This window comes from Oncorhynchus kisutch, linkage group LG2, assembly GCF_002021735.2.
Source record: "Oncorhynchus kisutch isolate 150728-3 linkage group LG2, Okis_V2, whole genome shotgun sequence".
NCBI lineage: Eukaryota > Metazoa > Chordata > Actinopteri > Salmoniformes > Salmonidae > Oncorhynchus > Oncorhynchus kisutch.
In genome coordinates this window covers 64,540,376-64,567,272 of record NC_034175.2, presented here as the reverse complement: position 1 = coordinate 64,567,272, position 26,897 = coordinate 64,540,376, and the positions used below count along the sequence as shown (strand labels likewise).

The 26,897-nt window shown below is 45.7% G+C and overlaps 1 protein-coding gene across 1 annotated transcript; it reads left to right on the top strand.

The window, feature by feature from the left end:
* The first annotated feature begins 13,680 nt into the window (after positions 1-13,680).
* Positions 13,681-26,540, top strand: sik1 (salt-inducible kinase 1). Its single transcript, XM_020460299.2, has 11 exons — positions 13,681-13,994; positions 14,640-14,839; positions 15,035-15,151; positions 17,248-17,311; positions 17,721-17,882; positions 18,530-18,654; positions 18,791-18,914; positions 19,249-19,475; positions 21,302-22,022; positions 22,165-22,360; positions 22,468-26,540. The coding sequence occupies exons 2-11, from the start codon at positions 14,687-14,689 to the stop codon at positions 23,045-23,047; spliced, it is 2,469 nt and encodes an 822-aa protein (XP_020315888.1). The 5' UTR covers positions 13,681-13,994; positions 14,640-14,686; the 3' UTR covers positions 23,048-26,540.
* Positions 26,541-26,897: the final 357 nt, after the last annotated feature.

Genomic DNA, 26,897 nt, shown 5'->3' with positions numbered 1-26,897 from the left:
CTCAGTCCTCCTGCGAGCACGCCTGCTCAGGCCACCTTATCTTGCCTCGACTACTTTCGGCAGGGGCGGGTGGTATCCGCTCTAACCTGCCAACGCCTGTTGGGCTTGCTGATGGCGGCCTCGTTGTTTATTCCCCTGGGCCTGCTCCATCTCCGGCCTCTTCAACGATGGTTCAACTCCCAGCATCTGCACCCAAAGCACCACTGTCACCGCCAGCTGCGGGTAACCGCAGTGCCTCAGGGCATTGTCACTCCTTTCTCTCAGATGGGGTGGAGATGCTGAGGATGTGCTGCCGCAGGTCAGCACAGACGCCTCCCAGATCGGCTGGGGGGGGGGGGGGTGACCAAGGGTAGGTCGGCCAGCGGCTTCCCCCTTGGAGTGGCAGGCACATCAATACACTACAGCTCTGAGCTGTACTGCTGGCCCTGCAGTCTTTCCTTCCACTTCTGAAGGGAAGACATTTCCTGGTGAGAACGGACAACACCACAGTGATGGTTTACATCAACCATCAGGGTGGACTGAGGTCTCACCACCTCCATATTATGGCATGGGAGCTCCTTCTCTGGGCTCAGGGACATCTCAGCATTCCCCCCTTTTCCCCTGATCCAGGCTGTGCTGTACAGGACCAGGATGCCAGAGCATCGTCTGCTTCTGGTGGCCCCATACTGGCCCAGACGACCCTGGTGGCCCCATACTGGCCCAGACAACCCGTACCTGTTGTCTGAAATACCTTGGCAACTTCTCCTGAGACCGGTCCTGCTGCCTCAGGTCGGGGGAACTCTGTGGCATCCGAGGCCGCACCGCCACAGTCTGTGGGCTTGGCCATTGAACGGCACCAATGGTCCATGTTAGGACTACAGGAGGGTGTAATGAACACCATGCAGAGTGCAAGGACGCTGGTTACAACCACGGCATACCAGTTGCGCTGGCGATTTTTCTGCTCTTGGTGCAGTGGTATTGAGGTTGTGCCCGAGTCATGCGGGGTGCAGTATGTCCTCCAATACATGCAGTCTCACTTGGATGAGGGCTTGGCAGCCTCTACACTGAGAGAGTATTTGGCCGCTATATCTGCCTGCCATGCGGGGTGGATGGACAGGCCAGTGGGGCGCCATCCCTTGGTCTCCAGGTTTATGAAGGGGGTTCGTCACCTGCGTCCAGCTAGGACCCGCGAGCTGGGATCTGGATGTGGTCTTGGCAGATTTGGCAAAGCCGCCTTTCGAACAGTTGGAGTCTGCCTCACTGAAACACCTCTATGAAGGTGTTTTTCTTGGTAGTGATTACTTCCATGAAGAGGGTGGATGAGCTCCATGCTTTTTCCGTAACTTCTGAGTCCTACCGGATGGACACTGGGGGAAGGAGTGTGTCTCTCCGCCCTAACCCTTCATTCCTCCCGGAGGTTCTGTCAGGCAGGCATGTGAACATCTGTTTTTAACCTGTCTGCTTACAACCGCCCATAGCAGTGGCAGGGGAGACTGGGCCTCCCTTTTTTATTTTATTTATTTATTTTACCTTTATTTAACCAGGTAGGCAAGTTGAGAACAAGTTCTCATTTACAATTGCGACCTGGCCAAGACAAAGCAAAGCAGTTCGACAGATACAACGACACAGAGTTACACATGGAGTAAAACAAACATACAGTCAATAATACAGTATAAACAAGTCTATATACGATGTGAGCAAATGAGGTGAGATAAGGGAGGTAAAGGCAACAACAAAAAAAGTAAATACAATATAGCAAGTAAAACACTGGAATGGTAGATTTGCAGTGGAAGAATGTGCAAATGGGGTGCAAAGGAGCAAAATAAATCAAACAAATACAGTAGGGAAAGAGGTAGTTGTTTGGGCTAAATTATAGATGGGCTATGTACAGGTGCAGTAATCTGTGAGCTGCTCTGACAGCTGGTGCTTAAAGCTAGTGAGGGAGATAAGTGTTTCCAGTTTCAGAGATTTTTGTAGTTCGTTCCAGTCATTGGCAGCAGAGAACTGGAAGGAGAGGCGGCCAAAGAAATAATTGGTTTTGGGGGTGAGCAGAGAGATATACCTGCTGGAGCGCGTGCTACAGGTTGGTGATGTTATGGTGACCAGTGAGCTGAGATAAGGTGGGACTTTACCTAGCAGGGTCTTGTAGATGGCATGGAGCCAGTGGGTTTGGCGACGAGTATGAAGCGAGGGCCAGCCAATGAGAGCGTACAGGTCGCAATGGTGGGTAGTATATGGTGCTTTGGTGACAAAACGGATTGCACTGTGATAGACTGCATCCAATTTGTTGAGTAGGGTATTGGAGGCTATTTTGTAAATGACATCGCCGAAGTCGAGGATTGGTAGGATGGTCAGTTTTACACGGGTATGTTTGGCTGCATGAGTGAAGGATGCTTTGTTGCGAAATAGGAAGCCCATTCTAGATTTTACTTTGGATTGGAGATGTTTGATGTGGGTCTGGAAGGAGAGTTTACAGTCTAACCAGACACCTAGGTATTTGTAGTTGTCCACGTATTCAAAGTCAGAGCCGTCCAGAGTAGTGATGTTGGACAGGCGGGCAGGTGCAGGCAGAGATCGGTTGAAGAGCATGCATTTAGTTTTACTTGTATTTAAGAGCAATTGGAGGCCACGGAAGGAGAGTTGTATGGCATTGAAGCTTGCCTGGAGGGTTGTTAACACAGTGTCCAAAGAAGGGCCAGAAGTATACAGAATGGTGTCGTCTGCGTAGAGGTGGATCAGAGACTCACCAGCCGCAAGAGCGACATCATTGATGTTTACAGAGAAGAGAGTCGGTCCAAGAATTGAACCCTGTGCCCCCTCCATAGAGACTGCCAGAGGTCTGGACAGCAGACCCTCCGATTTGACACACTGAACTCTATCAGAGAAGTAGTTGGTGAACCAGGCAAGGCAATCATTTGAGAATCCAAGCATCCCTGTGGCATGCTATCCCCTGTGAGGGCACTGGCTGCCTATGTGGAGCAGACCAGCTCTTTGTCTCACTGGATCATGGACATGATTACAACTGCATACCGCCTGGCTGGCAGGCCAGTCCTGGGATCTGTGGTGGCACATTCAACACGAGTTGTGGCTGCATCCTGGGCTCTACTGAGAGGAGTGCCCTTCACTGACATCTGTGCTGCGGCCAGCTGGGCTTCCTCTTGCACCTTTGCTAGGTATTATCGGGTAAATGTGGCACCTCCCTCTGCGGTTGGTTCAGTGGTCCTGGGCGTCGTCTTCCCTTCCGGGGACTGTGCCGGGACCCCCTTCCACATTGACAGCCCCTGCGTCTCAGTCCCGCGCTGGAACTTTACCGTTGGTTAGCCAGGTCTCTCTAGCACCGACTAATCTGGTACGGGTATAACAATATATTGGAGTGATCCAATATAGTGAAACATAACGGAGGTTACGTATGTAACCACGGTTATGTGAGCTATATGGATCACTCCAATCCTCTACGGTGCTAGAGGCGCCTCAAAAATTATGTAGAAAACGTGTCGCGGCCCTGGGGTCTATATATGGGGCGGACCCCAGCCGTGACACAGGTGTACACAAGAGTAAATCTGTAAATCCTCACCTCGGATGTATCCTTCTGCCACGGAGTGATACCAATATATTGGAGTGATCCATATAGCTCACATAACTGTGGTTGCATACAGTACGTAACCCTCGATGTACAGACCTAGCTTTCTCCTTCCTCTGAGCTCTAGCGATGGGGATTGTAGCCTACTGTTAGAGACAAATTCATTAATTTACCCAAATGGCACATTCACAGTCTGGCATTGTGGCCAAGAAATGTTATGTTTATGTCTGCCCCACTATCGGTTTGGCACTGTTCACACTTTCAAACCTGCTGTCCCACCATGTGGGTCCCTCTCAAGCTGTAAGAGTTACATAACCAATGATATGTCAACCAGACACAAACACAACAACAACTGGAACATGAAAAGCTGTGACAGATGCAAATGAAGCTAGAACAGACTGAAGCTAGAACAGACTGAAGCTAGAACAGTTAGAACAGACTGAATCTAGAACAGGCTGAAGCTAGAACAACTAGAACAGGCTGAAGCTAGAACAACTAGAACAGACTGAAGCTAGAACAGACTGAATCTAGAACAGGCTGAAGCTAGAACAACTAGAACAGACTGAAGCTAGAACAGGCTGAAGCTAGAACAACTAGAACAGACTGAAGCTAGAACAGACTGAAGCTAGAACAACTAGAACAGACTGAAGCTAGAACAGGCTGAAGCTAGAACAGCTAGAACAGACTGAAGCTAGAACAGACTGAAGCTAGAACAGACTGAATCTAGAACAGACTGAAGCTAGAACAGTTAGAACAGACTGAATCTAGAACAGGCTGAAGGTAGAACAGACTGAAGCTAGAACAGACTGAATCTAGAACAGACTGAAGCTAGAACAGTTAGAACAGACTGAATCTAGAACAGGCTGAAGCTAGAACAGCTAGAACAGACTGAAGCTAGAACAGACTGAAGCTAGAACAGACAGAAGCTAGAACAGCTAGAACAGACTGAAGCTAGAACAACTAGAACAGACTGAAGCTAGAACAACTAGAACAGACTGAGTAAACAAAGACAGGGTAGACCGTGGTTGGCTGTAAAAGTGTAATAGTGAAAGGTTGCTTCGTGACCTTTTGGGGTCGGGATGCTTTGCATCCAGTTTGCATTCCTCCATCATAGTAATGTAGAGCGTGGGAGCGGAAGACTACTTATCTCTACTGTGGTGCAGTCTGGTCTCGTAGACTAGACGTAACATAGTAAACGTAAATCCGGCACACTCAAACGAGTATGATATGTTACGTTTGGTATGGTTACATGAGACAGATTGATACCTACGGTAAAAATAAAAGTAAGGTGGTTGGTCAGGGTGGATAGGTGGTCAGGGTGGATAGGTGGGTGTATTATGTGAACGTCTAGCAACCCAAAGGTTTCAAGTTTGAATCTCATCACGGACAACTTTAGCATTTTAGCTGATTAGCAACTTTTCAACTACTTAGCATGTTGGCTAACCCTTCCCCTAACCTTAACACTTCAAGCTAACCCTTCTCCTAACCCAAACCTTAATCATTTAACCTAAGTCCTAAACTTAACCCTAACCCCTAACCTTAAACCCTAACCTTAACCCCTAGCCAGCTAGCTAATGTTAGCTACCTATTTAGAATTAGTAACATACAGTATCATACGTTTTGCAAATTTGTAACTTATTGTAAGTTTTATGAATTCGTAACATATAATACAAATTGTAATTCATAACATATTATACGAAATGGGTGACAAACATCCACAAATTAATACATACAGTTGAAGTCGGAAGTTCACAGACACTTAGGTTGGAGTCATTAAAACTTGTTTTTCAACAACTCCACACATTTCTTGTTAATTAACAAACTATAGTTTTGGCGAGTCGGTTAGGACATCTACTTTGTGCATGACACAAGTCACTTTTTCCAACAATTGTTTACAGACAGATTATTTCACTTATAATTCACTGTATCACAATTCCAGTGGGTCAGAAGTTTACATACACAAAGTTGACTGTGCCTTTAAACAGCTTGGAACATTTCAGAAAATTATGTCATGGCTTTAGCTTCTGGTAGGCTAATTGACATCATTTGAGTCAATTGGAGGTGTACCTGGGGATGTATTTCAAGGCTTACCTTCAAACTCAGTGCCTCTTTGTTTGACATCATGGGAAAATCAAAAGAAATCAGCCAAGACCTCAGAAAAAATATTGGAGACCTCCATAAGTCTGGTTCATCCTTGGGAGCAATTTCCAAACGCCTGAAGGTACCACGTTCATCTGTACGAACAATAGTACGCAAGTATAAACACCATGGGACCACGCAGCCGTCATACCGCTCAGGAAGGAGATGCGTTCTGGAAGGAGATGAACGTACTTTGGTGCGAAAAGTGCAAATCAATCCCAGAACAACAGCAAAGTACTTTGTGAAGATGCTGGAGGAAACAGGTACAAAAGTATCTATATCCACACTACAACGAGTCCTATATCGACATAACCTGAAAGGCCGCTCAGCAAGTAGGAGCCACTGCTCCAAAACTGCCATAAAAAAGCCAGCCTGTGGTTTGCAACTGCACATGGGGACAAAGATCATACTTTTTGGAGAAATGCCCTCTGGTCTGATGAAAGATAAATAGAACTGTTTTGCCATCATTATGTTTGGAGGAAAAAGGGGGAAGCTTGCAAGCCAAAGAATACCATCCCAAACGTGAAGCAATGGGGTGGCAGCACCATGTTGTGGTGGTGCTTTGCTGCAGGAGGGACTGGTGCACTTCACAAAATAGATGGCATCATGAGGGAGGGGAAATTATGTAGACATTTTGAAGCAACATCTCAAGACATCAGTCAGGAAGTTACAGCTTGGTCGCAAATTGGTCTTCCAAATGGACAAGGACCCCAAGCATACTTCCAAAGTTGTGGCAAAATGGGTTAAGGACAACAAAGTCAATGTATTATAGTGGCCATCATAAAGCCCTGACCTCAATGCCATAGAAAATTAATGGGCAGAACTGAAAAAGTGTGTGACAGCAAGGAGGCCTACAAACCTGACTCAGTTACACCAGCTCTGTCAGGAGGAATGGGCCAAAATTCACCCAACTTATTGTGGGAACAATTTAAAGGCAATGCTATCAAATACTAATTGAGTGTATGTAAACTTCTGACCCACTGGGAATGTGAAAGAAAGGAAAGCTGCAATAAATCATTCCCTCTACTATTATTCTGACATTTCACATTCTTAAAATCAAGTGGTGATCCTAACTGACCTAAAACAGAGATTTTTTTGCAAGGATTAAATGTCAGGAATTGTGAAAAAGTGAGTTTAAATGTATTTGGCTAAGGTGTATGTAAACTTCCGTCTTCAATTGTACCATACGAAATGTAAGTGTCTCGGATTTACGTACAGACTAATACGAAATGCTCTGGGATCAGGTTGTGCGGTGAAATGTGATATTTACCTACTCCTACTCTCTCCACCCACTCTTTCTCTCTGGTTTTCTCTCACCATCTCTCTATCACGCTTGGTCTCTGTCTGTCATTCTCATTATCTTTCTTTCTCAATCTGAATATCTCTCTCTCGCTTGGTCTATGTCTGTCATTCTCATTATCTTTCTTTCTCAATCTGAATCTCTCTCTCTCTCTCTCTCTCTCTCTCTCTCATTTCCCCCTCTCATGATCTGTGTCACAAGTGTGTTTTTACCTCTATGTTATCATGGGGCACAGAGGGATGGTTATTCCCCAGGCATCTATTATATGTTCATAGTATAACAACGTCATTGCACTTTTCCTCTGAGGTTTGTTCTTTTGAATTTCATTCTTACTGCTCTTACTCATATGTCTGTTACGGTAGTGGCATACTTATTTGTGTATTCTGTTATTATATTCTGTTATATTCTGTTCAATTTGGTTCTATTCTATTCTGTTCTATTCTATTCTGTTCTATTCTATTCTATTGATTGTAGCTATACCCATGCTATTATTCTTCTACTCTGGCATTAGTGGGTATACCTGAGTTATGGCAGGAGTTGCAAAAGTCCTCTGTGGACCTTTCAGAGCTGACTGGGCTGTCTCTCTGAGTGGAGGAGTTTGACACCTCTGCAGGGGTACCCCCTAATTAATGTCAAGGCCCTGTTCATGATGCTGTGGCATGGTGATGTGTGAACAATAATATGCCACTAAGTCACCTACTACTGTACAGCTACATCACCCCTCCCTCCCACCCACCCTCCCTCCCTTTCCTCCTCCCTCCCTTTCTCCCTCCCTGGGCAAGAATCAGCCCAATCAAATGCTGGGTACTTTTCAGCACTAAGTACAGTACACATCCAACAGTATAAATGGGACAGTAACAGACAGACCAATAGCAATGAAAGAGAAAGTGATGAAAGAAATTGACAGGATGTCAGGGTTAAGTGTTGTAATCCCTGGCAATGAAGCCAGAGAGTGTGTTTCCGCCATTGAAGCTTCTATAAAAAAGGATGCCTCTGACAGGCTATGCATGAACCCAGTGCACCTGAAAAAAGTACTGCTAAGGCCACACCACCATGAAACTACAGAACAGCCTGGTGCAAAAGTGTTCAGCATTGTTGATGAAAAATGTGGATTCTGGCAAATTCCTCTCGATGAGAAATATTCTAAACTAACCACATTCATGTATCCTGTTGGAAGGTTCAGGTTACTCCACTGGCAGTGAGGTCTTCCAGAGATCGCTGGAGTAGCTGTTTGTTGGGCAGCCATGTGAGATGGTGGTGGATAAAATCCTGGTGTGGGGAGGCCCACTAGGTAAACACGATGAGCCCCTCAAGCAGGTCCTCAACAGGATTAGGGCTGTCAACTTGAAGCTGAATCCAGAGAAGGGCAGATTCAGGCTCCATGAGGTTCCTTACGGCGGTCACCTCCTCATAGCCGACGAGGTGAAACCTGACCCAGAAATAAGACAGAGGCCATCAGGCAGAAGAGAAGCAGGCCCTGCAGCCACAGGTGACGGGCCCCTCCGCCAGCTCCTCCATCAGGACACTGAATGGTGCTGGTAGGAGCAACATGACCCTGCCTTCACCAAACTGAAATAACTGCTGTCCAGCACAGCAGTGCTCCAGTACTATGATGTGGGCTGCAGTGGGCAAACCAGTGGTCCTATCTGCAGATGTGTCCCAGCATGGTCTCGGAGCAGTATGTTTATAACAAATCAAATCATATTGTATTAGTCACATGCGCAGAATACAACAGGTGTAGACCTTACAGTGAAATGCTTACTTACAAGCCCCTAACCAACAATGCAGTTTTAAAAAATACAGATAAGAATAAGAGATAAAAGTAACAAGTAATTTAAGAGCAGCATTGAAATAACAATAGTGAGACTATATACAGGGGGTACAGGTACAGAGTTCATGTAGGTCAGTGGTGTTTGCATCAAGAGCACAGACAGAGACTGAGACAGTTATGCTCAGATAGAGAAAGAGATGTTGAACCTTGTTTTCACCTGTGTTACGCTCAGATAGAGAAAGAGATGTTGAACCTTGTTTTCACCTGTGCTATGCTCAGATAGAGAAAGAGATGTTGACCCTTGTTTTCGCCTGTGTTACTCTCAGATAGAGAAAGAGATGTTGACCCTTGTTTTCACCTGTGTTACGCTCAGATAGAGAAAGAGATGTTGAACCTTGTTTTCACCTGTGCTACGCTCAGATAGAGAAAGAGATGTTGAATCTTGTTTTCACATGTGTTACGCTCAGATAGAGAAAGATGTTGACCCTAGTTTTCACCTGTGTTACGCTCAGATAGAGAAAGAGATGTTGACCCTTGTTTTCGCCTGTCAGAAGTTTCATGATTTCATATACGGGCGAGCAGTGGTGGTAGAGACAGACCACCAACATGTGAGCACTATCCTGCGGAAGCCTCTGCACACTGCATCCTCACATCTGCAAGAGATCATGATGAAGCTTCAACGCTACAATGGATGTGGTTTACAAAAGAAGCAAGAAGCTGTTTGTAGCTGAAGCGGTACAGTGTACAGCTACATCACCCCTCCCTCCCTCCTTCCCTCCCTCCCTCCCTGACTGAGTATCAGCCCAATGGAATGCTAAGCGCTATGTACAGTACACATCCAATAGCATCAATTTGACAGTGACAGACAGATTATTGATATTTCGATGCCCCACAACATCAATCAAAGGTACCGGCACAGAGAGAAAAGAAACGACAGATATGTAGATTGTCCAATAGCATAAATGAATAGTTGTGTGGACATTAAGAAAAGAGGAATGACATTTGTTGGGAGGCCCAGTAGCATCACTCTGTAATTACTGACACACAGTGAAAGGAGAAATGACAGATATGTTGACGTCAACAGAACTAATATCCCCCAGGTTGGCTTTGGAGTGGGGGTGGAAACTTCCTGGAATGTTCAACAAATTGGAGGTGTCAGAGTTATTGTTGCCTCTGGCTCTCTTTTTGACAGAGGGAACTATGAACGTTCCCAATTTGAGCTGTGTTTAACAGCCACGACTGTAAACTCTGTCAAAAACAGTTATGGAATGAAAGCACTGGGCTGTTGACCTGTTTAGAAGGCAGCCTTGTGTACTGCACGTATGCCTTTCTCTCATCTGGCTGACTGGATTGAAAAAGTGTGAGTGTGTGTTTGAATGCAGCACACCAAATGCAGAGTACCTTTCCACTCAGTCCCCCCTCTCACCTTCCCCAATCTCTCTGCTCTGCTCCCTCGCCTCCTTTCTCTCCTTCCCTCCCCCTCTCCCAGCTCCCTCTAGGCTACTTATCTCTTATTCTCTCTCCTCCCCCCCCCCTCTACTTATCTCTTAGCTTCTCTCTCCTTCCCTCCCCCTCTACTTATCTCTTAGCTTCTCTCCTTCCCTCCCCCTCAACTTATCTCTTAGCTTCTCTCTCCTTCCCTCCCCCTCTACTTATCTCTTAGCTTCTCTCTCCTTCCCTCCCTCTCTACTTATCTCTTAGCTTCTCTCTCCTTCCCTCCCCCTCTACTTATCTCTTAGCTTCTCTCTCCTTCCCTCCCTCTCTACTTATCTCTTAGCTTCTCTCTCCTTCCCTCCCTCTCTACTTATCTCTTAGCTTCTCTCTCCTTCCCTCCCCCTCTACTTATCTCTTAGCTTCTCTCTCCTTCCCTCCCTCTCTACTTATCTCTTAGCTTCTCTCTCCTTCCCTCCCTCTCTACTTATCTCTTAGCTTCTCTCTCCTTCCCTCCCCCTCTACTTCTCTCTCCTTCCCTCCCCCTCTACTTATCTCTTAGCTTCTCTCTCCTTCCCTCCCCCTCTACTTCTCTCTCCTTCCCTCCCCCTCTACTTATCTCTTAGCTTCTCTCTCCTTCCCTCCCTCTCTACTTATCTCTTAGCTTCTCTCTCCTTCCCTCCCCCTCTACTTATCTCTTAGCTTCTCTCTCCTTCACACCCCCTCTACTTCTCTCTCCTTCCCTCCCCCTCTACTTCTCTCTCCTTCCCTCCCCCTCTACTTATCTCTTAGCTTCTCTCTCCTTCCCTCCCCCTCTACTTCTCTCTCCTTCCCTCCCCCTCTACTTATCTCTTAGCTTCTCTCTCCTTCCCTCCCCCTCTACTTCTCTCTCCTTCCCTCCCCCTCTACTTATCTCTTAGCTTCTCTCTCCTTCCCTCCCCTTATACTTCTCTCTCCTTCCCTCCCTCTCTACTTATCTCTTAGCTTCTCTCTCCTTCCCTCCCCCTCTACTTATCTCTTAGCTTCTCTCTCCTTCCCTCCCTCTCTACTTATCTCTTAGCTTCTCTCTCCTTCCCTCCCTCTCTACTTATCTCTTAGCTTCTCTCTCCTTCCCTCCCCCTCTACTTCTCTCTCCTTCCCTCCCCCTCTACTTATCTCTTAGCTTCTCTCTCCTTCCCTCCCCCTCTACTTATCTCTTAGCTTCTCTCTCCTTCCCTCCCTCTCTACTTATCTCTTAGCTTCTCTCTCCTTCCCTCCCCCTCTACTTATCTCGTAGCTTCTCTCTCCTTCCCTCCCCCTCTACTTCTCTCTCCTTCCCTCCCCCTCTACTTATCTCTTAGCTTCTCTCTCCTTCCCTCCCCCTCTACTTCTCTCTCCTTCCCTCCCCCTCTACTTATCTCTTAGCTTCTCTCTCCTTCCCTCCCCCTCTACTTATCTCTTAGCTTCTCTCTCCTTCCCTCCCCCTCTACTTCTCTCTCCTTCCCTCCCCCTCTACTTATCTCTTAGCTTCTCTCTCCTTCCCTCCCCCTCTACTTCTCTCTCCTTCCCTCCCCCTCTACTTATCTCTTAGCTTCTCTCTCCTTCCCTCCCTCTCTACTTATCTCTTAGCTTCTCTCTCCTCCCCCCCCTCTACTTATCTCTTAGCTTCTCTCTCCTTCCCTCCCCCTCTACTTCTCTCTCCTTCCCTCCCCCTCTACTTCTCTCTCCTTCCCTCCCCCTCTACTTATCTCTTAGCTTCTCTCTCCTTCCCTCCCCCTCTACTTCTCTCTCCTTCCCTCCCCCTCTACTTATCTCTTAGCTTCTCTCTCCTTCCCTCCCCCTCTACTTCTCTCTCCTTCCCTCCCCCTCTACTTATCTCTTAGCTTCTCTCTCCTTCCCTCCCCCTCTACTTATCTCTTAGCTTCTCTCTCCTTCCCTCCCCCTCTACTTCTCTCTCCTTCCCTCCCCCTCTACTTATCTCTTAGCTTCTCTCTCCTTCCCTCCCCCTCTACTTCTCTCTCCTTCCCTCCCCCTCTACTTATCTCTTAGCTTCTCTCTCCTTCCCTCCCCCTCTACTTATCTCTTAGCTTCTCTCTCCTTCCCTCCCCCTCTACTTCTCTCTCCTTCCCTCCCTCTCTACTTATCTCTCCTTCCCTCCCTCTCTACTTATCTCTTAGCTTCTCTCTCCTTCCCTCCCCCTCTACTTCTCTCTCCTTCCCTCCCCCTCTACTTCTCTCTCCTTCCCTCCCCCTCTACTTATCTCTTAGCTTCTCTCTCCTTCCCTCCCCCTCTACTTATCTCTTAGCTTCTCTCTCCTTCCCTCCCCCTCTACTTCTCTCTCCTTCCCTCCCTCTCTACTTATCTCTCCTTCCCTCCCTCTCTACTTATCTCTTAGCTTCTCTCTCCTTCCCTCCCCCTCTACTTCTCTCTCCTTCCCTCCCCCTCTACTTATCTCTTAGCTTCTCTCTCCTTCCCTCCCCCTCTACTTATCTCTTAGCTTCTCTCTCCTCCCCTCCCCCTCTACTTATCTCTTAGCTTCTCTCTCCTCCCCTCCCCCTCTACTTCTCTCTCCTTCCCTCCCTCTCTACTTATCTCTCCTTCCCTCCCCCTCTACTTATCTCTTAGCTTCTCTCTCCTTCCCTCCCCCTCTACTTCTCTCTCCTTCCCTCCCCCTCTACTTCTCTCTCCTTCCCTCCCTCTCTACTTATCTCTTAGCTTCTCTCTCCTTCCCTCCCCCTCTACTTCTCTCTCCTTCCCTCCCTCTCTACTTATCTCTTAGCTTCTCTCTCCTTCCCTCCCTCTCTCACTCCTCTCTTATGTTCTCTACACTCCTCCTCTATTAAACCATACTCTCTCCCATGTGAGTAATACAGAGGTCCAAGTGGAGGTTCTGGTGATTTTCAGGGTCAAATGCAGTGAATTACCACAAGGAAAAGCATGCATGCATCTAACAGCAACCCAGCTCCAAATCTGCAATCTTGCCTACATTATAAAACAAGTGCATGTTGACTACACAGTTTTGCTTTGCAAGCTATGTGGTATAGTATAGAATGATGTGTGCACTTAATGCAAAAAGTTTGAAAACATGCCATGTATAACCAGTTTAAAAGGTTCATAATTACTCAGAACCATTTCCAATTTCACTTTTCCTCCCAAAGTAAGGAGACGAAAGTCAACTGAAAGTCGAGGGAGCGCACACACGCAAATGCTTTCCAGCAGCGATGAGCGAGCCCAAGCTCGAGCTCCGCTATACAACAACAGCTTGGGAGGAAACATCACGTGGTGACACATCTCCGGGACTGACGTCATCGTCCCCATCTCCAAGCAACCTCTCCATCAGCACTCGCGTCACCGCGCGCCGAGCCGCACGGTTGCCTGGCAACCTCTGCCTTGCGCTTGCGCCCAGGCTTGTGCTTTGCTCGAAGTTCTGACGCGAGTGTGACGTTAATGAGGTGGGTATCAATTTGTTAGCCTATAGCAGCGAGAGAGGAGGAGTTTCCCATGAACACTGTGGCTGTCTGCATTCCACAGGAGCGCACAGGCAGACCGAACAGTGCGGTAGCCGGGGTTGTGACCGGCCAAATCAACCTGTAAATAGTTCTAACTGATACGGCTGGCACACTTTAGTGTACACTTCAGTGTACATTTATGTAGATATTTCTTTTAAAAGAAGGAAAATAAAAAAGTGAAATGCTGTTTTTCATTATACTTTTCTCATATTTACTGCAACTAATATCCTTATAGAATGACTTGTATAGCTGTCTGTAACAACCGATTAAACTGTGAGAGGAGCTGGTGCACCTACATCCAATAAGGTAAGACACGGCAATGCTCTTATGATTCTTTGGAAAATCTGGTTTGATTTTCAAAGTGGATCTATAATGGACATATATAATAATGTTTTATTTATTGAGACCGTTTTTATTTGTTTTACTCGGGCAGCCTGTGTGCGCGGAGCTGCCATTGCCATTTTCTTAACACTTAACAATTCTGTATTGTGTGTTATGTTATAAATGTCTACATGTCTATTAAGCATAGACTTTTCATATTTGGGCATGTTTAGTATGACGCCAGCGCTTCAAAAGCCGTATTTAATAGAATTAATATATGGTTAGAGCAGTAATTCAATTTAGTGCAAACTTGAAGATTTGAAAGACATGAAATGATGTGCTCTATCTTGAATTATTTTGTGCATGATGATGCAATGGCAATGTTAATTCAGAATCTTTGCGTTTTTTAATAGTAATTGTGGAAGAACTACGCCTAGTTAAATGTGTAGCCTAATGATTATAATTATAACGTTATTATCAATAATGATAATAATACATTGATAATGTAATGCATTAGGCCTAACCAATGATAACACACTAATAATAGGCCTACAATAAAAAATTCAACAATGCCATTAATCATAGGCGTATGCGCATTTGATATTTCAAATTTGTACTTTTGTAACGCAGGTACTACACACAATTTGTATCCTATCCTTTGGAATATAATAATCATCATGGTGATCATGACCGAGAGCAGCCAGGGGGCCCAGCCCAACCATACCCAGGGAAGGCCTCTCCAGGTCGGCTTCTATGAGATCATCAGCACGCTCGGGAAAGGAAACTTTGCCGTGGTCAAACTGGCAAGGCACAAAGTCACCAAAACACAGGTCAGCATCCCAAATCATTCCTTACCAATGGTTCCATGTCATATTTTATTCATTTCTAAATCACACGGACACATCTGAAAAGAACAAAAACATTTGGTAGAATCATATCAGCCTCTCACAGTGCATTTGTCCTGGATATAGTAGACCTTATCGTGTGTTTACAGTTTGCTGTGTTGGTTGGTTTTCCACTGCCAGGTGGCCATAAAGATCATTGACAAGACGAGACTAAACCCATCCAACCTAGAGAAGATCTACAGGGAGGTCCAGATAATGAAGCTGCTTAACCACCCCCATATCATCAAACTCTACCAGGTGTGTGTTGTCTCTATGATGATCCACTGTTCCACTGGGGGGGGGGGGGGGGGGGGGGGGGGGATCTGTTATTTTAGGTGTGTTGACTGACACACTATCCATCATGGATATTGCTGAGTGACTGGGCTGTGTGTTTGGCTATGAGTCCACAGAGAGACACAGGAGCTGAGTGGGTGCCGGGGATGAATAACACATGCACAGTAAACAGGAGAGGTAGAGGGCCTATTATTTGTATATGTTTTTTATTTGACCTTTATTTAACTTAAAGGACAAGGAGTAGGGATGGACGTGTGGTGGCTTGGAAGAGATGAAATGTATGGCTGAAATGGAAAGGAAGGTTTCACTGTTTGTGTTATGGTACATATGGGTTTATACACACACACACATCTTTTTTCAATCAGCAGTTTTCTGACCTTTGTTCAGTTCTGTGCTGTTTTGCTGGTTTTGAGGATTACTGGATGTCCGGATTTAAGAAGGTGACTGCTGAGGGATTTAAGAGGGTGACTGCTGAGGGATTTAAGAGGGTGACTGCTGAGGGATTTAAGAGGGTGACTGCTGAGATTGCGAAATTGTGTTCCCTTCCACACCCGAAATCCTGGGGAAAGATCTTATTAGAAGGGCCCCCCCCCCCCTCCCACACACACACACACACACACACACACACACACACACGCACACGCACACGCACACACACAACACTTTGAGTTGGACAGGAAAGCCTGATGTGTCATATGTCTTCCAGAGGACGAGCCACCACTGTGAGCAAATTAGTACTGAGGGATAGTCCTCCTAAAGCTAATCAGCATTTCCAATCAGGGCTCACAGTAATGGTCACATCTGACAGTGCTGCTGTGCTCTCGACAGCCAGGGAAACTTCTCACTTAAGAGGAGTCACTGGATGACTAATGGCTCTGAACTGGGTTACCCCCCCCCCCCCCTGTGACACCCCCTCTCTGTGACACCCCCTCATCTGCCCACTGAGGGGGAGGTGTAGTGCAGTAAAGGCAACCTTGTGATCCGGAGGTCACATCCTCTCCCTCTCATCCTTCTGTTACACTAACAAACAGTGGGGGATTGGAAATGAGGCCAACAATTACATTGAAAAAAGCCACAATCTATTTGCAATATTAAAGCTGATCCACCACCACCAAAAAAAAAAACTCCAAAATAACACTAAAGTGTTGAACCTCGACCTTTAGATATGCTGACCTTTACATACTGAATGCTCTTTTGTGAACAAAATGACACTTTTTCCCCCTGTACTTCTGGAGATGACCACAGCCTGTTGTCTATTTCTCTTTCTTTCTCTCTTTTCCTCTCTCATTCACACACTCCCCCACACACCACTCTTCAAGGGGCCAGTATGAGGGGCCCTTAACGTGCCAGACCACTTCCCTGGAAGCCTGTATGACATCAGCAGCACCTCTAGGGTGAGAGGGACAAAGAGTGGTGCTCATCTCTCTCAGACGAAGACTAGAGACTATGTGGAGCGTCTGTGTATCCCTAACCATTACGGCTGCTCACGCAGTTAGAAAAATGAAAGAGAAACTGGTTTGGAAATTAAACGAGGTTATGAAATGACTGCCATTGTTGTTGATCCGTGACTTAGCTAGCGTTAGGTTTTGGTTTATTGAGTCCTGGCAGTGATGTTAATCAGGCTTTCATTCCTAAGAAGTGGTAGTGACACAACATTCCCAACAACAACAACTGGTGAAAGACAACACAGTTTAGTGGGAACACGGGTTTGAACTGTTGTGTGTGTATTTGCCTGTGTGGACTCATGTGTTCGTATCGTGTTCGGGTCCTATAAATAAAGAGCATACAGGAAGTGCCTGTCATCTCTGTTATGCAACAGTTCATATCATGGAAAGTCAGCATGCCCAGTGTGTGTGTGTGACAGGAGTTATGGAACAGGAAGGGGTAGTGTGGTCAGAGGAAAATGAAGGTTGCCAGAAAATGTCCCCAGTGCTCAGTCCTGGCTCTGCTAAAACACGCACAGAGTGAAAAGTTCTCTCTCCTCACGTCATCACGGTATGTTTGTGTGTGTATACTTTTAGCTAACTTCTCCTCTATGTCTCTCTTTGTGTTTCTCTTAGGTAATGGAGACTAAAGATATGCTGTACATTGTGACAGAATACGCCAAAAATGGAGAGATGTTCGGTGAGGATCAAATAAAATATCCCTTTGTTGTAACCTGTGTTGGGCACAGTGGAGGCTGCTGAGGGGAGGACGGCTCATAATAATGGCTGGACTAGAGTCAATGGAATGGTATCAAACACATCGAAGACATGGTTTCCATACGTTCGATACCAGTCCATTGACTCCATTCCAGATGTTATTATGAGCCGTCCTCCCCTCAGCAGCCTCCACTGGTTGTGCAGTACCTTTTTAGGTAATAAAAGGGGTAAAATAGATATGAAGTTCCTCCCTCACCCAGGATGTATAAATGGTTTAGGCATCTGAGTCTAAAACGCCCCCTCTCTCTCTCTCTCTCTCTCTCTCTCTCTCTCTCTCTCTCTCTCTCTCTCTCTCTCTCTCTCTCTCTCTCTCTCTCCCTCTTGTCCTCCAGACTACTTGACCTCAAACGGGCGCATGAGCGAGGACGAGGCGCAGAAGAAGTTCGGGCAGATTCTGACGGCAGTGGATTACTGCCACAGACACCACATCGTTCACAGAGACCTCAAAACTGAGAATCTACTGCTGGATGCCAACATGAACATCAAACTGGCCGGTGAGTCTGTCTGGGAGATAACACGAACATCAAACTGGCCGTGAGTCTGTCTGGGAGATAACATGAACATCAAACTGGCCGTGAGTCTGTCTGGGAGATAACATGAACATCAAGCTGGCTGTGAGTCTGTCTGGGAGATAATAGATAGCAGACTCCCCTCTATCCTTTATGGTTCTCTATGTGATTCCCAGACTTCTTAATCTCTCTACTGAAGAGAAGACCTGCATCACTGTAATTAAAAGATTGTTACTGGGTCTGAGTGCTAATGAATTGCCAACTGCCAAGAACTAGGTTCTTTAGGGTGAAATAGCAGGGTCATAGCAGGCCTGATCTGATGCCACAGAGAGCCAGGGTGACAATCTGTATTCAGTAAACACACACACACAAACAAACACATACACACTGCCAGAAAGCAAGACAGTGCCCAGCGGGTCAACCTCAGTGCCTCATTGTGGCAGGACAATCAGAGCTCTGTGTCAGAGCCCAGGGTGATATTAGCTCAGATGCTATCTGGCCTTTCATCTGTCATTATGTGATTAACATTACGCAATATCAACAAGAAAAAACTCTGTAGCCAGCAGGGAATACAGGACTCAAACAACCACGAGTTTCACAAACTAACCAATCTCTTTCTCCTTCCCGTTCAGACTTTGGATTCGGTAACTTCTACAACGCAGGCGAGCCCCTGTCTACATGGTGCGGCAGCCCCCCTTACGCAGCACCCGAGGTGTTCGAGGGGAAGGAGTACGAAGGGCCACAGTTGGATATCTGGGTAAGGGCTGACAGGGAAACTGTACACAATGTGTTTTGAACCGTAGTTCTACCATCTTCATGTCAAACCAATGAATAGTGAAGTAAAGGGAGAGGCCATTTGTTGACGTTCTCCTCCTGGTGTCTCTCCTCTAAAGAGTCTGGGTGTGGTTCTGTACGTTCTCGTGTGCGGTTCCCTTCCGTTCGACGGTCCCAGCCTCCCTGCCCTCAGACAGAGAGTCACAGAGGGGCGCTTCAGAATCCCCTTCTTCATGTCTCAAGGTACCCATCACACCATGGCAACCACACAGTGACACATTTCATAGTGTGATTGGACTGATACATTGATTGATAAAATGACTGGTTTATATTATATAAAAGCATCTGCTGTAGCATCAGACTGACCTTGCTTTCCCTTCTATCGCCCTCCCTACCTCCCTTCTCCCTCCCTATCTCTTCCGCCCTCCCTATCTCTCCCTCTCTTCTCCCTCCCTATCTCTTCCGCCCTCCCTATCTCTCCCTCCCTATCTCTTCCACCCTCCCTATCTCTCCCTCCCTTCTCCCTCCATTCTCCCTCCCTCCTTTCTCCCTCTTCCTCCCTCTTTATTCCCCGCAGACTGTGAGAACCTGATCCGTAGGATGCTGGTGGTAGACCCAGCTAAGAGGATCAGTGTGGCCCAGATCAAGCAGCACCGCTGGATGCTGGCTGACCCCACAGCTCTTCACCAGACCCTCAGCATGACCCTTCCCCTCACAGACTACAACTCTAACCTGGGGGACTACAGCGAGCCTGTCCTGGGCATCATGCAAACCCTGGGCATTGACCGCCAGAGGACCATTGAGGTGAGTGGCTCATTGGTTGATGTGTTAATTGGTTGATTGGTTAATTGGTTTACTGGTGTTATTGTCCTAGAAGGAGGATTAGAGGAGGGTAGGAGTGAGTGGAGCTGGGCCGTTATATAGGTTACAGGTTATAGGTTATGTGTTATAGGTTATGGGTTATAGGTTATAGGTTATGTGTTATAGGTTATGTGTTATAGGTTATGGGTTATAGGTTATGGGTTATAGGTTACAGGTTGTAGGTTATGTGTTATAGGTTATGGGTTATAGGTTACAGGTTATAGGTTATGTGTTATAGGTTATGGGTTATAGGTTATGTGTTATAGGTTATGGGTTATAAGTTACATGTTATAGGTTATGTGTTATAGGTTATAGGTTACAGGTTATGTGTTATAGGTTATAGGTTACAGGTTATAGGTTATGTGTTATAGGTTGTAGGTTACAGGTTGTAAGTTACAGGTTATAGGTTATGTGTTATAGGTTATGTGTTATAGGTTATGTGTTATAGGTTATGTGTTATAGGTTATGTGTTATAGGTTATGTGTTATAGGTTATGGGTTATAGGTTACGGGTTGTAGGTTACGGGTTGTAGATTACAGGTTATAGGTTATGTGTTATAGGTTATGTGTTATAGGTTATGTGTTATAGGTTATGTGTTATAGGTTATGTGTTATAGGTTATGTGTTATAGGTTATGTGTTATAGTTTATGGGTTGTAGATTACAGGTTATAGGTTATGTGTTATAGGTTATGGGTTATAGGTTACAGGTTATAGGTTATGGGTTATAGGTTACAGGTTGTAGGTTACAGGTTATGGGTTATAGGTTACAGGTTGTAGGTTACAGGTTATGGGTTATAGGTTATGGGTTATAGGTTACAGGTTATAGGTTATAGGTTGTAGGTTACAGGTTATAGGTTATGTGTTATAGGTTATAGGTTATGTGTTATAGGTTATGTGTTATAGGTTATGGGTTATAGGTTACGGGTTATGGTTATGGGTTATAGGTTACAGGTTATGGGTTATGTGTTATAGGTTATGTGTTATAGGTTATGGGTTATGGGTTATGGTTATGGGTTATATGTTACGTGTTATGGTTATGGGTTATAGGTTATGGGTTATAGGTTATGGGTTATGGGTTACAAGTTACAGGTTATAGGTTATGTGTTATAGGTTATGTGTTATAGGTTATGTGTTATAGGTTATGGGTTATAGGTTATGGGTTATAGGTTATAGGTTATAGGTTGTAGGTTACAGGTTATAGGTTATGTGTTATAGGTTATGTGTTATAGGTTATGGGTTATGGTTATGGGTTATATGTTACGTGTTATGGTTATGGGTTATACAGATCACATAGTACCACAGGAATACAGTATTTGGAGTACACTGTAAAGACTGAGGTAGTGGGGTCGGGTACTGGGTTGAAAGTGGTGGGGCTTTGAGACAGTTAGTCATGTCTGGCAGTAGAGCAGGGTATGTTATGCTGCCTCCTAGGCAGGCACCACAGTCAAACACGCCCTGGATCCCTGTACACCTGGGGGACTTAATACTCATTTTGTAGGGAGAATTAGGGGGATAACTGGCATCTGCTTTTAAAGCCTGACACAGTTAGCGGTGAGTAGATGAGCTCCAACAGCAGTCTCTCATGAGATCAGTCTGGGTGAACGCAGTCTGACGGGGTACAGACCTATCTGAGAGAGAAATATATGTAGAGAGAGTGAGAGAGACAAACAGGGGAAGGAACAGTGAAAAGCTGGCTAATACAGCCCCTTATATTATGACACCCTTTGGACCAAAATGGCTGACTAACATGTCCTTCTGTTCTGCCCCAGTCTCTGCAGAGCAGCAGCTACAACCACTTCTCAGCCATCTACTACTTACTGTTGGAGAGGATCAGGGAGCACCGAGCCCAGCAGCTCAGCCGTCAGTGTGGGCCCTGGAACCAGAGACCCAGGAGCACCTCTGACTCCGGTACCCCAGAGGTCATCATGGAGGACAGCTTCAGACCTTCAGCCTACCCCATTCAATGCAAGAGCACCCCTCCCATGCACGCGGAGATGGAATATGACCAAGGTGCATTGTTCCAACGTGTGGCGTTCCCGGTGGAAGCCAGTCTGAACCGACTGCTGTGTAACCACTCCATCTCCCCCAACAGCCTGGTGGAGACCAGCATCAGTGAGGAGGTGCGTCCCCGCGACCTGGAGGAGGAGGTCACACACACCTGCTCGGCCCTCGTCCTGCCCACCACCACCTCCCGGCGACACACCCTGGCCGAGGTCTCTGCTCGCTTCCACCAGTGCAACCCCCCCTGCATCGTTGTCAGCCCCTCCGATGGTGCGTCGTCTGACAGCTGTCTGAGGTCCTCGTCCACCCCCAACCCCGCTCTGCACCCCGCTGTAGGTGGCCTGTCAGCCGTGCTGGCCATTGGGACTGACCCTGGGGCACTGGTCCCCGCCGATAGCCCACCGGCCCTCTCCTGTCACCTCCTCCCCCAGGCTCAGGCTGCCAGCTTCCAAGAGGGCCGCAGAGCCTCCGACACCTCCCTCACACAAGGTATGGGTGATGACAGTTTATAGCCATTAGGTATGCATCAGTCCCATCATCCTCATCATCATCATTACTACAGAGAAATGTATCAGTCACATCATCATCTAACCAATCGTCTGCCTGTCTCTGTCTCTGTGCACCTCCCCAGGTCTGAAAGCCTTCCGCCAACAGCTGAGAAAGAACACGCGCACTAAAGGCCTTCTGGGTCTGAATAAGATCAAAGGTCTGGCGAGGCAGGTCTGCCCTCCGACCTCCGACCGCAGTAGCCGTGGCACCTGGGGATCAATAGGCCCCACCATCAGTGAGCACCGCAGCATGCTGGAGGAAGTTCTGCACCAGCAAAGGTAAGAGGGAGACACACACACAACCTTACATACTGCACATAAATACAATCACAGACACGTAGTCACCGTAAGTATCATTCTAACCCCACCTCTGTCTCTGTTTACAGGATGCTCCAGATCCAGCACAAGCCCCAACCTCAGCCTCCTTGGCCAGCACCTACCCAGAATCCCCCGTTCTTCCTGTCCCAGCAGCAGCCCCCCTCCCCCACCTCAGTCTTCGCCGCCCCCTCCACCCTGTTCGACACCCCCGCCCCCTCCCTCCTCCAGGGGGAACCCCAACACCCCCTGCCCTCCCAGCAGAGCCCCCTGGCTCTCCAGCATGCCTTCTGGCAGCAACCTCTGGAGTTATCTTCACCCTCCTATGGCTCCTCTTCCTCCTGCTCCTCCTCTTCCTCCTGCTCCTCCTCTTCCTCTCTCTCCCCCGTGGGTACTGCTGCTTACCTCCTCGAGGCTCGACTGCACATAAGCCAGCAGTCCAGCCTCTACCTCGAGACCAACCTCCACCCCCAGACCAACCCCCAGGACCAAGCCCAGGACCAGACCCAGGCTTTCACCAAGGGCCCCTTCCCCCTCATGCCTATGCAGGGGATGTGGAGTCTGGATTCAGCCTCCGGGAGAGAGTCTGAGATGCAGGAGCTGGGCTGCGGTGGACAGCAGCAGCTGAGAAGCTGTGTGATGGTGAAGTAATGGAGGGAAAGAAAGGAGAAGCAGAAAACAACAACTTCTTATTGGAACAGAGTGATTGATCTGCATGACAACCAGAGGACAAAATGTCCTGGTGATGTCATCACTGATGGACAGGAAGGGTAAGCGCTTTTTGACAGTGGGAACAGAACTTTGAGACGTGGAGTTTCTCACAGACCATCAGATGATGAGCAGATGACGACAGATCAGATCCTCTAAAAGTGTGAAAAGAGAACAATTAGGTAGAAAAACTGAGCAAAGAGGAGATAGATTTTTTTTAACTGATGCAAGTCACAAATCTACACTCTTGAACAACATGCAAACACACATCTAGTTGTGTGTGTCTGTGTGTGATCACATAAGCTGAGAATTAAGCAATAACCAAACTCTGGAGTGACGGCTCTGAGGTCTCATCCGAACCCCCAGAGAAGCAATAAAGGTCTGGGACCCCCTCAACACAACAGGGGACCTCCGTTCCTCTCCTTTGTCCCTGATGGGGACCCCAACTCACCCCTGTCCCGCTGTGGAGGGGTGAGTGAAGGACTAGTCTTGAAACCCCAATGAGGACTGGTATCAATATACCATACTAGATCATTTAAGACCTATTTCAACAGTTTCAATTGTATTTTTTTCATCAAGTTTGAAAACAGGAGGATCCAGTCTTCCTGATTTTGTTTTGTGTTACTTTTCCAGTTTTGCTCACTGTATATAGACCTTAATGACTTATTACTTATTGTTTTTACTTCATTAGAAAAGACCAAAGTTATTTCTTTATTTTGACTTTGTTTGTCTTTTGGAGAAGATATGACTTATTGGTCACATACACATGTTTAGCAGGTGTTATTGTGGGTGTAGCGAAATGCTTGTGTTCCTAGCTCCAACAGTGCAGTAATATCTAACCATACACAACAATACACACAAATCTAAAAGTAAAAGAATGGAATTTAGAAATATAGTAATATTTAGACGAACAATGTCGGAGTCAGGAGTATAAATAATTATATATATATATATATACACACATATATATATATACACATATATATATATAGTACCAGTCAAAAGTTTGGACACACCTACTCATTCCAAGGTTTTTCATTATTTTTACTATTTTCTACATTGTAGAATAATAGTGAAAACATCAAAACTATGAAATAACACATCTGGAATCATGTATTAACCAAAAAAGTGTTAAACGAATCAAAATATATTTTATAATTGAGATTCTTCAACGTCGTCCCCATTTACCTTGATGACATCTTTGCACACTCTACTAATTCTCTCAACCATTGAATGAGTAGGTGTGTCCGAACTGTTGACTGGTACTGTATGTATGAGCGCATATGTGTGATGGGATGTATAGACATTGTGGACAGTATGTAGATAGAATATGTAGTATATCTGAAGAATACGTGGATAGAATAGTATATGTACAGCAATAGTTGAATAGGATGGACTTGACTAGAATACAGTATATGCATATGAAGTGGGTAAAATGGGATATATAAATATGATTAAAGTGACCAGTGTTCCATGTCTATGTACATAGGGTAGCATCTTCTAAGGTGCAGGGTTGAGTAACCGGGTGGTAGCTGGCTAGTGACAGTGACTAAGTTCAGGACAGGGTACTGGTGGAGGCCGGCTTGTGATGGCTATTTAATAGTCTGATGGCCTTTCAGTCTCTCGGTCCCCGCTTTGATGCACCTGTACTGACCTCGCCTATTTTGTAGCCATCCTACAAACATGCAGTATCATAACTATTCTAAACTTCCAACCTTTCTTTGAAGACAATGTTATTGTGATTTCACAAACTGTGATTTGTTTGTGCGAGATTCTAGCTGAGCTTATACTGCTTTCACCAGAGAAGAAAAAATGACTTGCTGTGTGACTAAAGCACAATAGGTACTGCTGTTAGCAAGCAGTGTGTGCATGCGTCTGTATGTGTGTGTGCACCTTACAAAAAGGTTGATTTTCAATTAATCATTTCTACTCATGTATGGTTACTTTCTACTCATATTCCCTCTGTATTTATGTCATTTTATATGTCTCAATTTGTAAATATTGTCAAAACGTAAGACCCTGAAGACCTATGAGCATGATGTCATTCCCTATCAGGGGAAAACATTTACATTTGAGTCATTTAGTACACACTCTTATCCAGAACCACTTACAGTAGTGAGTGCAACCATTTCCATAACAAAGCTTTACCCACTATACTTTTCACCTCATATGGGCTACGTGTATGCTACATGATGTGGTGCTTTCACACAGCCAGAACAAAGACTTTGGGACTATAGTGCAATATTTCACATTGAAATGCAGAAGAAATGAGAGATAGAGAGATGACATAAGATACTACAGTAACTGTCTGCTGGTGTTCATTTTATTGTTTTTTTTGTGTGTTTTTTCTTTTTGTATGAATGTACAAGGTTTTCCGACCTTCATAGGGAGCTAGCTGAGTAGAGCAGGTGGTAGAAAGCTTCTGTTTTTTGTTGAACATAGAAATGCATATGTTTAGACGAAAGGACCCAAACCATTTCACAGTGCTTTCCCTATCGACAACATGGTTGCCTGCTACTGCATGATGGCAGAACTCGAGATTAGCCAAAGAGAGGGCAGCGGAGTAAGAGAAAGAAACTACGGACTTTCCTCTGTGAAAGCGTTTACTCAAAATGTTAGCTAGTGCTTTCATGGCATACTCTGTGTGGCTCCTGCTATGAGAAAGCTGCTTCTGCCACTAGATGCTAATGCAGGACCATGGATGTATTGGTTTATGTATTTTCTAAGAAATAGAAAAGTTGTTTCAATGAATTGTCTGTAGGTGGTAAAGGTACAGTATCTAGATAGAGTTGTGCACAGCATGTTTGGGTTTATGTGTTAGGCCTATTTATGTGTGAAGTGGTCTCATTTTGAACAACATGTTGAAGGGGAAAAGTGTTTGAAGCCTGAAGCTAAAATGTTGTTTGATAGATTTCTCTCTGAAAGAAGCATTGTTAATATTTCTAAATGACATTTCATTTTGGCTGACTGCACTCACCACCAACACTTGTGCCTTCTTCAGAACAAACCCCATACCTTCAGAGACTCCCTGCTTTTCTCCAATCAGCACACAGTGAAAACAGGTGGACCCGCCATGGGCCAGACACTCATAAGACCCAGTTTTCATACTTTGATTTAACTTGCTGTATTAATGAAAAAAATAAGCATTGCACTTTACAGTGAATATTTCTCATTTCTGAAATAGGTTTTGTTGTTCCTGTTAGTTGAGAAAACTGGTCACAAACGTAGTTTGACTGAACTATTGAAACACTAGTAACCTTTTTGACACAGATCTGTAAGATGTCCTTTTTGGTCAAATGTTGGATGTGAAGAAATACGTTTTATGATTTTCCTGATTTGCTACTTGACTGTGTGTGTGTTTGTATGAATGTTATATAGAAAGATTGTTTATTTATGTGGCTATTTATTTGAATAAAATTCACTCCCTAAACATAAATTCCAGTTGTTCATCATAATTTTGTATAAATGTCATTAGTCATATAATAATACATGCTAATATTTGTTAATTAAAAGTAGGCTGATCAACAGCCACTATAGTTGATGTCAAATCAAAATGGATGACATGGAGAGCTGAAGCAGAAAATGTTCCCAAGAAAACGACTTAGAACGCCACATTCTGAAAGCCGACAAGAAACACATCGTCCTCTTCACCTGCTGATGATGCACATTGATGATGTTCTTGTCCTCTCTGGTGATGTTCTAGCCCTCTGTGATGATGTTCTAGCCCTCTCTGGTGATGTTCTAGTCATCTGTGATGATGTTCTAGCCCTCTCTGGTGATGTTCTAGTCATCT

Excerpts from the sequence above, each read along its gene's own strand:
- sik1 (XM_020460299.2), top strand. The coding sequence starts at position 14,687 with ATGGTGATCATGACCGAGAGCAGCCAGGGGGCCCAGCCCAACCATACC. Across the intron at positions 14,840-15,034 it reads ACAAAGTCACCAAAACACAG|GTGGCCATAAAGATCATTGA; the intron begins GTCAGCATCCCA and ends TTCCACTGCCAG. Across the intron at positions 18,655-18,790 it reads GGCCACAGTTGGATATCTGG|AGTCTGGGTGTGGTTCTGTA; the intron begins GTAAGGGCTGAC and ends TCTCCTCTAAAG.